Genomic DNA, 14,442 nt, shown 5'->3' on the forward strand with positions numbered 1-14,442 from the left:
GTAATAAAGAAACCTCCCGACGCCTTTCCCAGACATGCCTTCCTGCCCCTGCCAAGCAGAAGCACCCCCCAGGAGTCTTGGTGCTCAACCCCGTCAGCCCTTCTCTAAGGTCTTTCTTCCTTCCATGCTGGGCAACTTGCTCTGTCTTCCCTGAGCAGACAGATCCAAGCTGCTGTGGCAACAGGACAACACACATCACCTGAGGGTTGATGGAAGTGCCAAGCCCAGCCCATTCCAGCCCAGAGGGGGTCCACAGTGAGGTGAGTGTCTGCTGAGGACTCCACACTCACACAGCCCCTCAGACAGTTCCTACACAGGCTCCCTGTAAATTCTGGAGGGAGGATCATCTTTCTCAAATTTGATCCTTCACACAGCGTTGTGTGCATTGTGATGTTCATCTTTGACTCCGCAGGTCATCTTTTCCCTTTACTTTCCCTTCATGTGTCTCTTCCTTATGCCATCCTCAGATATTCTGGGTCTTGGTGAACTCTCTTCTCTCCCCTCATTAAAACAGAACCACAGAAATGAATGGATTTACATAGCCAAAAGTGTTTCCTTTTTAGGAAAATTTTCTTGAGTGAAAAAAGAAACTATCTAATGGAATTCCAGAGACCTCAATCAGGTAGGGAGGGATTGTAGGTAATCATCTTTGAGTGACCCAAAAATCGGCCCCTGTTCAAGGCTGTCTACTTTGTCTTGCTTAACAACTGACTCAGACATTTCTTTTCACATCTGGGCATTAATATTCCAACAGAGAAACTCAGAGAATAGACTGTCACATTATCCAAATGCTTAGGTCTCTTTAGAATGAAATGCTTTATTATCACCAAAGTCCATGGATCAGACTGTCAGAAGTTATGGGGATCTATGCTAGACAGAAACCAGGTTCCAAGTAGAAACATAAAACAAACTTCTCACTGTCTCATAAGACTTGTTAAAGGACTTGTTATGTCCATAGTCTCCTCTATTATTTTACTAAGCTTCTGCATGAAAAGCAGGTATTATTCATCCCATTTCCCAGATGAAGAAACTGAGGTCCCCAAGAATGAAGTGATTTTTTCCAAGATCTCAGAGTGTTCATGGCAGACCTGGGGCCAAAGCCCAAATCTTTCAATTTCTGACACCAGACCCATTCCCGCGCCCCACGCTGCTTTTTCGTTGTCTACATCTTTCTCTATAAAGCAAGACTTTTCAATTGTAGTTCCCCAGTCTTGACTGCACAGCCCCATGCCCCACACCACATGTCAGGAGCTGACATGCTGCACTGTGGGTCAGGCAGAATGACTTTTGCCAGCCAGAGAAGAACAAGGACTCCAAGGCTCCAGGAAGTCCCTCCGCCCCCACCTCTGGGGCTCTCTCTAGCTTCTGAGCAGCTGTCACAGGAGCTATATGGACATTGCCCCAGGTACTGGCCATAGCCTGCTGACTGTCAAGTACAGCTCAGTCCCTTCTCCAGCCCTCCCATGTTTCCTAAGCCATGACTCAGGACCACTGATTCAATCTGGAGAGTTCAATTACAGTGACAGACTAACAAAAGGGACCCAAATGCAGGAACAGAAAAAAACATAGGTGTAAATGGGTGAAGTGGGGTAGAGAGAGCCTTGCTTTTGAGTGAGATCTATAATCAGCCTGACTCCAACTCTATGCCCTGTGTCCCTGGGAAAGCAAATTCATCCCCCAGCCCTTATTTTCCTGATCTGAAAGTAGGAACAGTAAAACTACTCTCAAGTTCAATAATGAGGATTAAACTAGAAAAAAAAGGGGGTGGGTAGACATTTATCACTGGCCAAGTGCATAAGACAGCACAGTGGGAAAGGAAGGAATAAAGAGGAAAGTGGGAACTGGAATGGGAAGATGACATTTAAGAGATGGAACAGCCCAAGGTTAAGTGCATAGACACTGAGGTCAGCTAGAACTGAATTCAAATATCCGTTCCACCGCTTACTAACTCGGTGTTTTTGAGCATCTCAGAATCCCTCTGAGCTTCAACTGATCATAGACTTGCTGTGATCACCAAATGAGAAACACACATATAAAGCTCTCAGATCACTGGTTTATAGATAGTGCTCAGTCAGTGTGGCTACAACTTGCAGTTCTCATTCATCATCATATCCTATTGAAACCAATTCAGGATGATTCAATGGCGTATTATGAATTTCCACATTTTTGTCATTGAAACATCTAAAGTTTACTTTCTTGAGTGCTTCCATGGTGACATCCTTTAATTTGGGGTATGAAAGCAGATAGACCAGGAGTGATGAACAAATCCATTTTCATGGGGCAGAAGCTTAGGCAATGAAAGGGCTGTGTGGTAGAGCCTTACACATATGAGTACTCAAGGTGTCCAGACACAAGTATAAAGTCCAGTCAAACCACTTAACACTGCGTGATGCTGAGCAAGTTGTTATACCTCTCTAAGCCTTGGTTTACTCATCTGTGAGATGAGGATAATAAATGACTGGTGTGGCTAGAAGTATGTCGGGATTACTATATGTTACATGTGATAAAGCATGTGAAAGTGCCTTCCACCAGGCAGCTCTTAACTCTGCACTTCTTCTCCCAACAACTGAATTGTGAAGCTTAAAAATTCTTGGGCTAGCCATGGACACAGCTAGCTTGTGGACTGCCAACTTTGATCTCCACCCAAAAAGCTATGAATGATGGCCAGACCAAATCATTATGTTTACCCTGTGATGAGAATCCAGACTCATAGAATTTTGCTCAGTTCTGGAAACCACACTTTAAAGATAGTGACAGAGACTTCCCTGGTGATCCAGTGGCTACACTTTCCACTCCCAGTTCAGGGGACCCAGGTTCAATCCCTGGTCAGGAAACTATATCCTACATGCCACAATCAAGACCTGGCATAGTCAAATAAATAAATGAATATATTTAAAAAACACAAAGACAGTGACAAAGTAGAGTAGGTTTAGGTAGAGGGACCCAGTCGGCAGCACAATGTCCTCCTAGAAAAATCCATTGACTCGGCGCAGAACAAGTCTGAAAAATTGATCAGAATAATTGTCACCATTTACTGAACACTTGCCAAGGACCAGAAAGTATCATTTAATTCTCAGAACAACTTTATGAGTAATGTGCTATTACCATTCCCCTCATTTTACAGATGAGAAGAGTTGGCTCATAGAGGGTAAGCAAATTCCTCTAGGTCGTAGAACAATTAAATGGAAGAGCCGGGTTCTAGTCCAGTATCTGGGGTTTAAAACCCACCATACAGTGCTTCCTGTGTTAACTCATGTTTAGATTTCTTAAGGACTTTTTGTGTCAAAGAATAGTAGACTTGTTCTTTGAGATTCCAGAGGACTAAACGCTGTGCAAGTAATTTGACAGAAGTTAGTGTCACATACTAACAAAAAAAATTTTTTTTGAGTCAGAAAAGTTTTATTTTCTTACATCATAGGGAGATATGGTATGCTTATGAGGGGTTATTGATTTTTAATTTCATTTCTGGTAATATCTTTCTCTGATAGGTATTAGGATAATGCTGTCTGAAATTCAGCTGGAAAGTATTTTTTCCTCTTCTATTTTCTGGAAAAAAGATTGTATAGTATAGGTGCTATATTTTGACTATATAAATAAAGGATGAAGATTGTTGAATTAAAATATTCATTTATAGTTTTGTTTAAAAACAAAAGTTTTATTTTCTTAATCTCTATTCTGGGTGCCTTATTTCTGCTTTGTTGTTATTTAGTCATTAAGTTGTGCCCAAATCTTTTGGGGCCACACAGACAGCAATACGGATGGACCTAGAGACTATCACACTGAGTGAAGTTAAGTCAGACAAAGGCAAATGTTATGTGACCTCACTTACATGTGGAATATAAATATACTTATTTCTGAATAAAAAAACAATACTGAAAGAAATGGAAAAATTATTTTAAATGGTGTGCTGACAAGTAGATTAGGTCTCCTTCAATAACGCTCCTTTTTTAATTTTTTTGAGAGCAAAGAACTGGAAGCTCCCTGATCTCAAAATAGACTTGCTATCTAGTCCAAAAAGCCATTCATTTTCTTAATATTGCTGACTATTGCTTCATTTAACTTATTTGAAGTTTTTATTTCCTGAGTCAATACATCTAATAAGATTTGTGATGGATGAAAGTAAGTCTTTTATTTGGCAAGTGAGAGACAGGATAATGTATGAGGTGACATATTGAAGACAAAATGATTTTAGTAAAGAGAATAAGTTGGGAATCTAGAAATTGATTCTCCTAAAACCATGTCTGTGTACTCTGAGAAGTTTGTGGGTACTACCAAGGGTATGCATTACCCATAATAGACATTACTTAACCAAATGCCCTTTGAAATCTCTTTTAACAAGGTTATGTAGCCCATTAGCAAGTTTTATTGCCATGAAGTAGATGTCTTAGTTTTAATTTGGGAAGTCATATTTTATTTTGTCACTAGCATACTCTGGAGTCAGACAAATATGACTTTAAGTTCTGATTTTGTCCTTTATGAGTTTAAACATTCTATGCCTCTATTTTCTAGTTTGTAAAACTGGAATAATAATGAATATGATAATAATAATAATAATAATAATATTTGCCTCATGGGGTTATTGTAAGAATCAAATATGATAATGTAGCAAAGTCTTTGATTCAAAGTGCTATATAAATGTTATCTATGATGATAGTGATCTTGCTACTGATAATGAAAAATCCATTTCTCATTATTTTGGAAAATAATTAAGCACTTGATCCTGTTATCAATACCAAGTTACCCATGTGTAGTTTATCCTGGAGCACAAAACTAAAAGTAACTAAACAGACTGCTCAGATATCCAGGTCTATAAAAATGATTCTTTTTGGGAAATAGTATGTAGGCTCCTTTAAAAATTAAAAATACTATATCATTCAGCAATTCCACTTCTGGATATTTATCCAAAGAAGACAAAAACCCTAATTCTAAAAGATATGCAGCCTCCAGGTTCATTGCAACATTATTTGCAGTTGCCAAGACATGGAAACAACTTGGTGTCCATCATTGAGTAAATGGATAAAGAGGGCATAAACACATACACAGTGGAATACTATGCAGTAATAAAAAAGAAAGAAATCCTGCCATTTGCAACAGCATGAATGAAGCTTGAGGGTATTATGATAAGTGAAATAGACAGAGAAAGACAAACACTCTGTGGTCTCACTTATACATGGAATTAAAGAGAAAAGATTGGAAGCGGGGGAGTGAAGGGATGGACAAGGTGGGTGAAAGGGATTCAAAGGCTCAAACTTCCAGTTAATAAAATAAATAAATAATAGGCAGGTAATATACAGCTTGGTGACTACAGTTAATAACATCATGTTGCATATTTGAGAGTTGCTAAGAGAATAAATCTTAAAAGCCCTCATCATAAGAAAAAACAAACTTTGTAACTATGTATGGGGATGGATAATAACTAGACTTATTGTGGTGATCATTTTATAATGCATGCACTTATTGAATCACTATGTTGTACACCTGAAACTAATATAAAGTTATATATGAATTGCATCTCAATAAAAATAATAATAATCCTGTTTGTTTAATGGTAATAGATGGACAATACCACCTGGACCAGCGTGTCCCATTTTGTTCTCTTGGGCATTTCTCCCCACCAGGAAGAGCAGATCCCGCTCTGTCTTCTTTTTCTGCTCATGTATACCATCAACATTTCTGGCAACTCTGTCATCATCATCCTGATTATCTCTGCTCCACGCCTCCAAACTCCCATGTATGTCTTTCTCAGCAACTTGGCCTTGGCAGACATCTGCTTCACCTCCACCACAGTCCCCAAGATGCTGCAGAACATTTTCTCTTCTACCAAGGCCATTTCCTACATGGGTTGCTTAACACAGACTTATTTCTTCATTTGCTTTGCAGCCATGGAGAACTTCCTCCTGGCTGTGATGGCCTATGACAGATACATAGCCATCTGCCACCCTTTCCACTACTGTATGATTCTGAACAGGAAGCTGTGTTCACACTTGGTGGTCATGTGCCACATCCTCTCCCATCTTCATGCCCTGCTGCACACCTTTCTCGTGAGCAGACTGATCTTCTGTGCAGATAACAGGATCCCCCACTTCTTCTGTGACCTCTACCCTCTGATGAAGATCTCCTGCTCCAGCAGCCACCTCAACACCTTGATGATTCACACGGAAGGAGTCATTGTCATCAGTGGAGCCCTGGCCATCATCATGGCCTCCTATGCCTGCATCATCTCAGCAGTCCTCCAGAGCCCCTCAGCCAAAGGCAAGTGGAGAGCCTTTTCTACCTGTGGCTCCCACCTCACTGTGGTGGCTATATTCTATGGGACCCTCACATGGGTCTACTTCCGGCCCCTTACCAGCTATTCAGTGGCCGGGGGTCGTATCCTGACTGTCATGTACACAGTAGTGACCCCCATGTTGAACCCCTTCATTTACAGCCTAAGGAACAAGGATGTCAAGGGAGCCTTCAGGAAATGGATGAACAGGATCTGGACCTCTTCATTTAGATAAAACCCCAAAACACAGTTTCAAGTTTTATCTATGAGTTCAAGCTTTATCTATAAAGATTTTTGTCCCTCAAATGTCTGTTTCCTTTAGAACTGCCCAGAAATATTAGGTATGTATCACAGTTTTCTCATTGGATATTGCCTAGAAATATTTCTTAAACCCAAAGTACATGGAGCTATGTATTTAGTGTAAATCAGTGACGTGATTTTAATTACAGCTGATGGTGTTCTGTGGGCGTGATATCTAACACCAGGATTGTAACTTTCAGAGTTCTTAGATACAGGCAACAGAAACTAATTCTGGTTATTCGTGGAGGAAACAATTGAAAGCATATGTGAAACTCATAAATTTCCAAGAAGGCTAAGCCAACAAGTTCAGCAAAATGGACAAGAATAAGAAAGGTCATACAGGCAGAACCATAGGCAAAATCACATCCCAGAACTGGTATGATGAGGTCACCACTGTAGCTACCAAACTCTGTTCAATGCCACTTGAATCCCCACCAGCATTACCAGAAATAGTCACTGGGCATAGTCCTTAGGGGCCTGAAAAACAGATGTGATCACCTCCAGAAAGAGCACTTACTTCTTATTCTCTGCATCAACACCTCTAGGTTCAAAATAAAGTGGTGCGTCTGACTGGCCAAGTCTTGGTCACTCACCCAAGCTCTAATTCCCAAGGGAACTGGAAAAACAATACTGCTACTTTTATTTTCCATAAAAATAAGGGAGGTTCTGCCTCCCACCAAGACAAAGGAAATGGGGGAACTCCTCTGGAATGGGAAGAGGGACGTAATGACAAATGTCCACTATAGGGCTGGGAGTTACAGTTGCTTCAGAACTGATCACCTGTCACAGCTCTCCAACTTGCACTTCCTTAACCATGATGAGCTCCATTATTCTGGGATTACTTAACCTCTTTCTGTCTCAGGGTTCTCCTAATCTTTTCTATAGTTGAAATGTGGAATTAGTCTATTACTATGTATTTGTTATGATCCATGAAGGGGTTGCTTCATGGATCATGGGGTTCTTGAGGCAAGAATATTGGAGTGGTTTGCCATTCCCTTCTCCAGTGGACCACATTTTGTCAGAATTCTCCACTATGACCTGTCCATCTTGGGTGGCCCTACATGGCATGACTAATAGCTTCACTGAGTTATGAAAAGCCCTTTGCCACAAGGCTGATGATACCACTCTAATGGCAGAAAGTGAAGAAGAAATAAAGAGATTCTTTATGAAAGTGAAAGAGGAAAGTGAAAAGGCTGGCTTAAACCTCAACATTCAAAAAACAAAGATCACGGCATTCGGTCCCATCACTTCATGGTAAATAGATGGGGAAACAGTGGAAACACTGACAGATTTTATTTTCTTGGGCTCCAAAGTCACTGCAGATGGTGACTGCAGCCATGAAATTAAAAGATGCTTGTTCCTTGGAAGGAAAGCTATGACAAACCTAGACAGCATATTAAAAAGCAGAGACATCACTTTGCTGACACAGGTCCATATAGTCAAAGTTATGGTTTTTCCAGTAGCCATATACAGATGTGAGAGGTGGGCTATAAAGAAGGCTGAGTGCTAAAAAATTGATGCTTTTGAATTGTGGTGTTGGAGAAGACTCTCGAGAGTCCCTGGGACCACAAGGAGATCAAGCCAGTCAATCCTAAAGGAAATCAGTCCTGAATATTCACTGGAAGGACTGAGGCTGAAGCTGAAGTTCCAACACTTTGGCCATCTGATGAGATCAACTCATTAGAAAAGACTGATGCTGAAAAAGATTGAAGGCAGGAGGAGAAGGGGGTGACGGAGGATGAGATGATTGGATGGCACCACTGACTCAATGGACATGAGTTTGAGCAAACTCTGGGAGATAGTGAAGGACAGGGAAGCCTGGTGTGCTGCAGTCCATGGGATTGCAAAGAGTCAGACATGACTTAGCAACTGAACAACAATGATGTGTTTGCTGACCAATCAATGCTGGACATGGGGAACAGGTCCAAGAGCCAAGATGTCTACCAATACGTTGATTCTTGGGCTTCCCAGGTGGGCCAATGGTTAAGACTCCATGCTCCCAAGGCAGGGGGCCAGAGTTCAATCCCTGGTTGGGGAATTAAGATACCACATGATGCATGGTGTGGCCAACAGTAATATTGATTCTTCAGTTTTGTGGGTATAGGATCAAAAGGAAGAGTGAAAGTGGCCTCCCATGAAATGAAGCAGATGTCACAAGTACAAGTCAATTTAATCCATCTGTCTAGATAAAGTTTCTATCATAGAATATGGATTGTTATAGGCACAAAGTCAAGAAGGAAATAAAATTGTAATAATTTTTGTGTAATGAGCTAGAATAAAGGTTTCTTATTAAATATATATATATAAGGCTTGGTCAAAACTTACACCATTGAAATGGGTTTGAGAAGCTATACCGCCTTAGTCTTTGCACCAGGATAATAAATCTTCCAAGGTAATGGGAGCCATCAGTTCAGTTCAGTCACTCAGCTGTGCCCGACTCTTTGCGACCCCATGGACTATAACACATTAGGCTTCCCTGTCCATCACCAGCTCCCGGAGCTTGCTCAAACTCATGTCCATCAAGTCAGAGATGCCATCCAATTGTCTCATCCTCTATTGTCCCCTTCTCCTCCTACTTTCAATCTTTCCCAGCATCAGAGTCTTTTCCAATGAGTCAGTCCTTCACATCAGGTGGTCAAAATTTTCGAGCTTCAGCCTCAACATCAGTCCTTCCAATGAACACCCAGGACTGATTTCCTTTAGGATGGACTGGTTGGATCTCCTTACTGTCCAAGGGACTCTCAAGAGTCTTCTCCAAAACTACAGTTCAAAAGCATCAATTCTTCAGCCCTCAGCTTTCTTTATAGTCCAACTCTCACATCCATACATGACTACTGGTAAAATCATAGCTTTGATTATACAGACCTTTGTTGGCAGAGTAATGTTTCTGTTTTTTAATATATTGTCTAGGTTTGTCATAACTTTTCTTCCAAGGAGCAAGCATCTTTTAATTTCATGGCTGCAGTAACTATCTGCAGTGATTTTGAGAGCCATGGCACTTATAAAATGATAAAAGATAAAGCCAACTTGTGGTTAGTTAACTAACATTTGCCAGTAAGTATCTTATATACCCCAAAAATTTTTTTCTGAATTCCATTTCCTGCCTCCCAGCCCCACCTTCCTCCTTCTCTGCCTTTAGTTTTGTTACTAATCTCCATTCTTTACCCATGGATTAGCCTCACTTTTTAGCACTCTAGCCACTTCTAACAATCCCCCCTGCTCCCATGGGAAGAATTTTCTTAAGGTGAAGAGATGGTCAAGAGAGTAAATTAAACAATATTTTTGAAGAAATGGATAGAATTGGGCAATTCCATCAAAAATTTTGTATTTAGATATCTTCCTCTTCTAGGAGTTTATCACACAGAATAAGCATATGTAATGAATAAACATATATTTTATGTGCAAATACACACATATATTTTAGGTTCAGTATATTATTATCTATGATAGTAAAAAATTAGAAACAATCTTCATGCATACTAATGGAATTTTTGGTTTGCCATATCCAGTGTCGTCATTCAGTCGATAAGTCATGTCCGACTCTTTGCGACCCATGGACTGTAGCAAGCCAGGCTTCCCTGTCCTTCACTATCTCCCGGAGTTTGCTCAAATTCTTGTCCACTGAGTCAGTGATGCCATCCAATCATCTCATCCTCTGTCACATGCTTCTCCTCCTGCCCTCAGTCTTTCCCAGCATCAGGGTCTTTTCCAATGAGTTGGCTCTTCACATCAGGTGTCCAAAGTATTAGAGCTCCAGCTTCAGCATCAGTTCTTCCAATGAATATTGGGGCTTCCCTCATGATCCAGATGGTAAAGAATCTGCCTGTAATGCAGGGGACCTGGATTCGATCTCTGGTTTGGGAAGATCCCCTGGAGAAGGGAATAGCTACCCACTCTAGTATTCTTGTCTGGAGAATTCCATGGACAGAGGAACCTGGTGGGCTACAGCCCATGGGGTCGCAAAGAGTCAGACACGACTGAGTAACTAACAGTAACACTATCATGTTTAGTAGTTAGATAGTATCTGTCTCTTCTTCCTTCCCTTCATATCCTTGCCATGGCTTCACTGAGAACCTTTGACTATGGACTTACTTTAGCCCATAGTTTATGAACAGGCATAACAAATGCTGCTTCAGATAAAGAGCTTTGAATGGGTTTATAAGATTTGGTTTGCCCTCTTGAGCTCTGGCTTTCATCATGAGAAGAAAAGCTCACCCTGTGTAGTTAGGGCCACTTAGCTTGGATCTCAGGATAAGAAATAAATTGAACAGACCTGAACTTGACCTGGGGTCTAAAACATGGTTGGCCCTTTCAGCCTCCAGACTTTTGACTGGGAAATAAAAGCCTGTTGTTATAAGCCACTGAGGTTTAGGATTGTTTCTTATTTAGGACTTTGAAGGAAATCCAAACTAATTCAACACATATACTATGAATTGCTGTGCAGTCAATAAAAAAACTGAAGCAGATTAATTTCTGGCCTTTCTCTCATTTCATAAAGTCTTTGGATACATACAGATATGCAAACCCTTATCTAGCCATTCTTTGTCCTTTTCTCCCATCATTGCTTCATGTGTATGCTATTAATAATAAGTAATAATAATAATGATAAAAAACCCATATGTGGTAGTTAATGTGGACTGGTCATTGTTATGGTGTTTTACATATATTGTACTCATCAAATCCTTATGAACCCTAAACCTTAATTATACATACTATTTCTCTCTTTATAGATGGATAGCTGAGGCAGAGAGTAATTGAATAATTGCCAAAGATGATAAGCATTTAAACCCTGTGTTTCAATGGAATATTACTGAGCCATTAAAAAGAATACATTTGAATCAGTTCTAATGAGGTGGATAAAACTGGAGCCTATTATACAGAGTGAAGAAAGCCAGAAAGAAAAACACCAATACAGTATACTAACGCATATATATGGAATTTAGAAAGAAGGTAACAATAACCCTGTATGCAAGACAGCAAAAGAGACACAGACATATTGAACAGTCTTTTGGACTCTGTGGGAGAGGGAGAGGGTGGGATGATATGGGAGAATGGCATTGAAACATGTAAAATATCACATGTGAAATGAAATGCCAGTCCACGTTTGATGCTTGATACAGGGTGCTTGGGACTGGTGCGCTGGGATGATCCAGAGGGATGGGATGGGAGGGAGGTGGGAGGAGGGTTCAGGATGGGGAACACATGTACACTCATGGCAGATTCAAGTCAATGTATGGCAAAACCAATACAATATTTTAAAGTAAAATTAATTAATTAATTAATTTTAAAAAACAAAAATAAATAAATAAACACTGTGTTTTTCTTTTTGTGATGCAAGAGCCTGACATAAGCTTTGATTGAGGAAGCATGCATTTCAAAGGCTACCTGACACATTGCCAGCCAAACCCACCTCCTTGGTTTAGAGATCTTGGTTGATTCAGATTAACTGTTTGTTTGGGCCACTTGATTTTATTCTTCTGGTGATTGAAATTCCCACTCTTGGGTTTTAAATCCATCCATTAAACAGTGAACCTTGAAGATGAATCCCTTATTTTCATCCACAATAAAAGCAGAACTCCAAGCCCACATTCTCTCCCTCTATCCACAACCTCATTGGGTGGCCCAAGATGTGCTTGTGCTTTCCAGGACCTGTGGGTAATAAGCATTTCCTCCCCCCCCCAAATTTCCCCAAAGAGCTGCTGAGGGTGCCTTACAATCCTAGTAAGAATCAAAAGGGCCTGAGCAGCTCGCTGGTTATCATAGGCACAAAACAATCCCACAGCAAGTAATGACAGAGCTGGGATACAAATTCACTCTGTCTCCAAAATCCACTCCCTTAACCGCTTACACTATACTACCTTCAAACAAGCCCTAGCATTTTCCCTGGGGCTTTTGAACTCTATTTCATTCTGACTTCTTTAAGGAAAATAATTTCTGAGAGATCCTAGGTTTGCACAAAAGAACTCCTTGATTCTATTGTTTCAGTGTAATTATGGATACTACCTCCTTTATCTCTCAAAGGGATGTGTATCTTTACAACAACAGCAATCTATCTGAAAAGAAAAACAAGAAAACAATCCCATTTATAATAACAATAAAAAGAACCAGCTACTTAGGAATAAATTTAGCTCCTTAGAGCTGAAAAATCTGTACAGTAAAACCATAAATCATTGATGAACGAAAGCAGACACAAATCAAAGGAACGACCTCATGTGCGTGGATTGAAAGAACAAATACTGTTAAAATATCCATGCTACATAAAGGGTTCAGGAGCTGTGCTGCCATTCCCTGTTTGCCTGGGAACCAGGCTGGAAGTTGCTTGAGATACAGAGCTTCCTGAAAAGCCTTCGCAGGGCACCCTTCACCTCCTGGTTTCTCAGGCTGTAGATCAGTGGGTTTAGCATAGGGGTAACAACTGTGTAGAAGATGGCCACCTGACGCTCCTGGTCCAAGTCGTAGCTGGAAGATGGCCGGAGGTACACGCAGATCACAGAGCCATACAGGAGCAGCACAACCAGGATGTGGGAGCTACAGGTGGACAGGGCTTTACACAGGGCAGCAACTGAGTGCATGTGCGTTATGGCCACACCAATGAGGGCATAGGAACCTAAAATAAAGAAGAAGGGGCTGACCACCACGGCTACCCCCTCAGTAAATATTAACATCTCATTGACCACTGGCTGGGTACAGGAGAGCTTCAGCAAGGGTGTGATGTCACAGAAGAAGTGGGTGACCTGGTTGCCACAGAAAGTTAAGCGGGTGACCAACACACTATAAAGGAGGCTGTTGAGGCTGACGACCACCCACGAGGTCAATGTTATGCGTAAGCAGAGGCAATGGCTGATGATGGCAGAGTATCTTAAGGGGTCACAGATAGCCACATAGCGGTCATAGGCCATGGCAGCCAGCAAATGGCCTTCCATGCTGCCCACAGCCATAAAAAAGAACAGCTGGAGCATGCAGCAGTTAAAGGAGATGGTTCTGTTCACAGACAGTGTGTGCACCAGCATCTGGGGAACAGTGATGGTTGTCAGAGAGATGTCAATGAAGGAAAGTTGGCTGAGCAGGAAGTACATGGGGGTCTGAAGCTTGGGGCCTGAGAGGGCAGCAATCATTAACAGAGCATTGCCCATAATTGCCACCAGGTACATGAGAAGGATGATCCCAAAAATGACTGGTTGCATCTCTGGCCAGCTGGACAGGCCCAATAAAATAAATTCTGTTACTTCTGTCCTGTTTCTAGCAGCCATAAGACTCAATCCACATCACCCGCAAAGAGCAAGTGTTAAGAGCAAATAAGATTGAAATTTACTCAGAGATAGCTTGCAGGAAACATCTCTTCTTGCGCAGATGTCCCTAGTTTTCCAAAATGAATTTTTTTCTTTTTAATTTTTTCCCAGGCCATTATTTCTTATTCATCCACTCACCTACCCATTCTTTAGTATATTCCAGGTTCATGTATTGACCACTTGCAACCTCTCAATTTGATTAATACTAATGACAACAGGATAACACACACAGTCCTGGACTTTTTGAATTTCACTGTATAACAAGTAAGTCATCACTGAACATATAATGTCTTTGGTGCTTGCTGTGTGCATTCTAAATATGAGGCATTTGATTCTCACAACAGTCACTCATGGTAGAAACTGCTTTCAACCACTTAACTACAGGTGAGAAAGTTAAAGCAAAAAGAATACTCTAGTGAAGGTCTTACATGATCTGAGCAACAAAACCTAGACTTAATCCTGTACAGTAAGCCCCTTATATACAAACAAGTTCCCTTCCAATAATGCATTTATAAGTTCAACATAGCCTAGATACCCAACTAACACAATTGGCTACATAATACTGCACTGCAATAGGTTGATAATACA

General features: G+C 40.9%; 2 protein-coding genes across 2 annotated transcripts; one reads left to right on the plus strand and one right to left on the minus strand.

Annotated features, from left to right (window-relative positions):
- The first annotated feature begins 5,555 nt into the window (after nt 1-5,555).
- LOC129622593 (olfactory receptor 1Q1-like) lies at nt 5,556-6,500 on the plus strand. The gene has a single exon (XM_055539192.1). The coding sequence runs from the start codon at nt 5,556-5,558 to the stop codon at nt 6,498-6,500; it is 945 nt and encodes a 314-aa protein (XP_055395167.1).
- A 6,331-nt stretch (nt 6,501-12,831) lies between these two features.
- Nucleotides 12,832-13,815, minus strand: LOC129623863 (olfactory receptor 1361-like). The gene has a single exon (XM_055541768.1). It carries the CDS (start codon nt 13,813-13,815, stop codon nt 12,832-12,834), a length of 984 nt encoding a protein of 327 aa, XP_055397743.1.
- Nucleotides 13,816-14,442: the final 627 nt, after the last annotated feature.

Source organism: Bubalus kerabau, chromosome 11, assembly GCF_029407905.1.
Source record: "Bubalus kerabau isolate K-KA32 ecotype Philippines breed swamp buffalo chromosome 11, PCC_UOA_SB_1v2, whole genome shotgun sequence".
NCBI classification, from domain to species: Eukaryota; Metazoa; Chordata; class Mammalia; order Artiodactyla; family Bovidae; genus Bubalus; species Bubalus kerabau.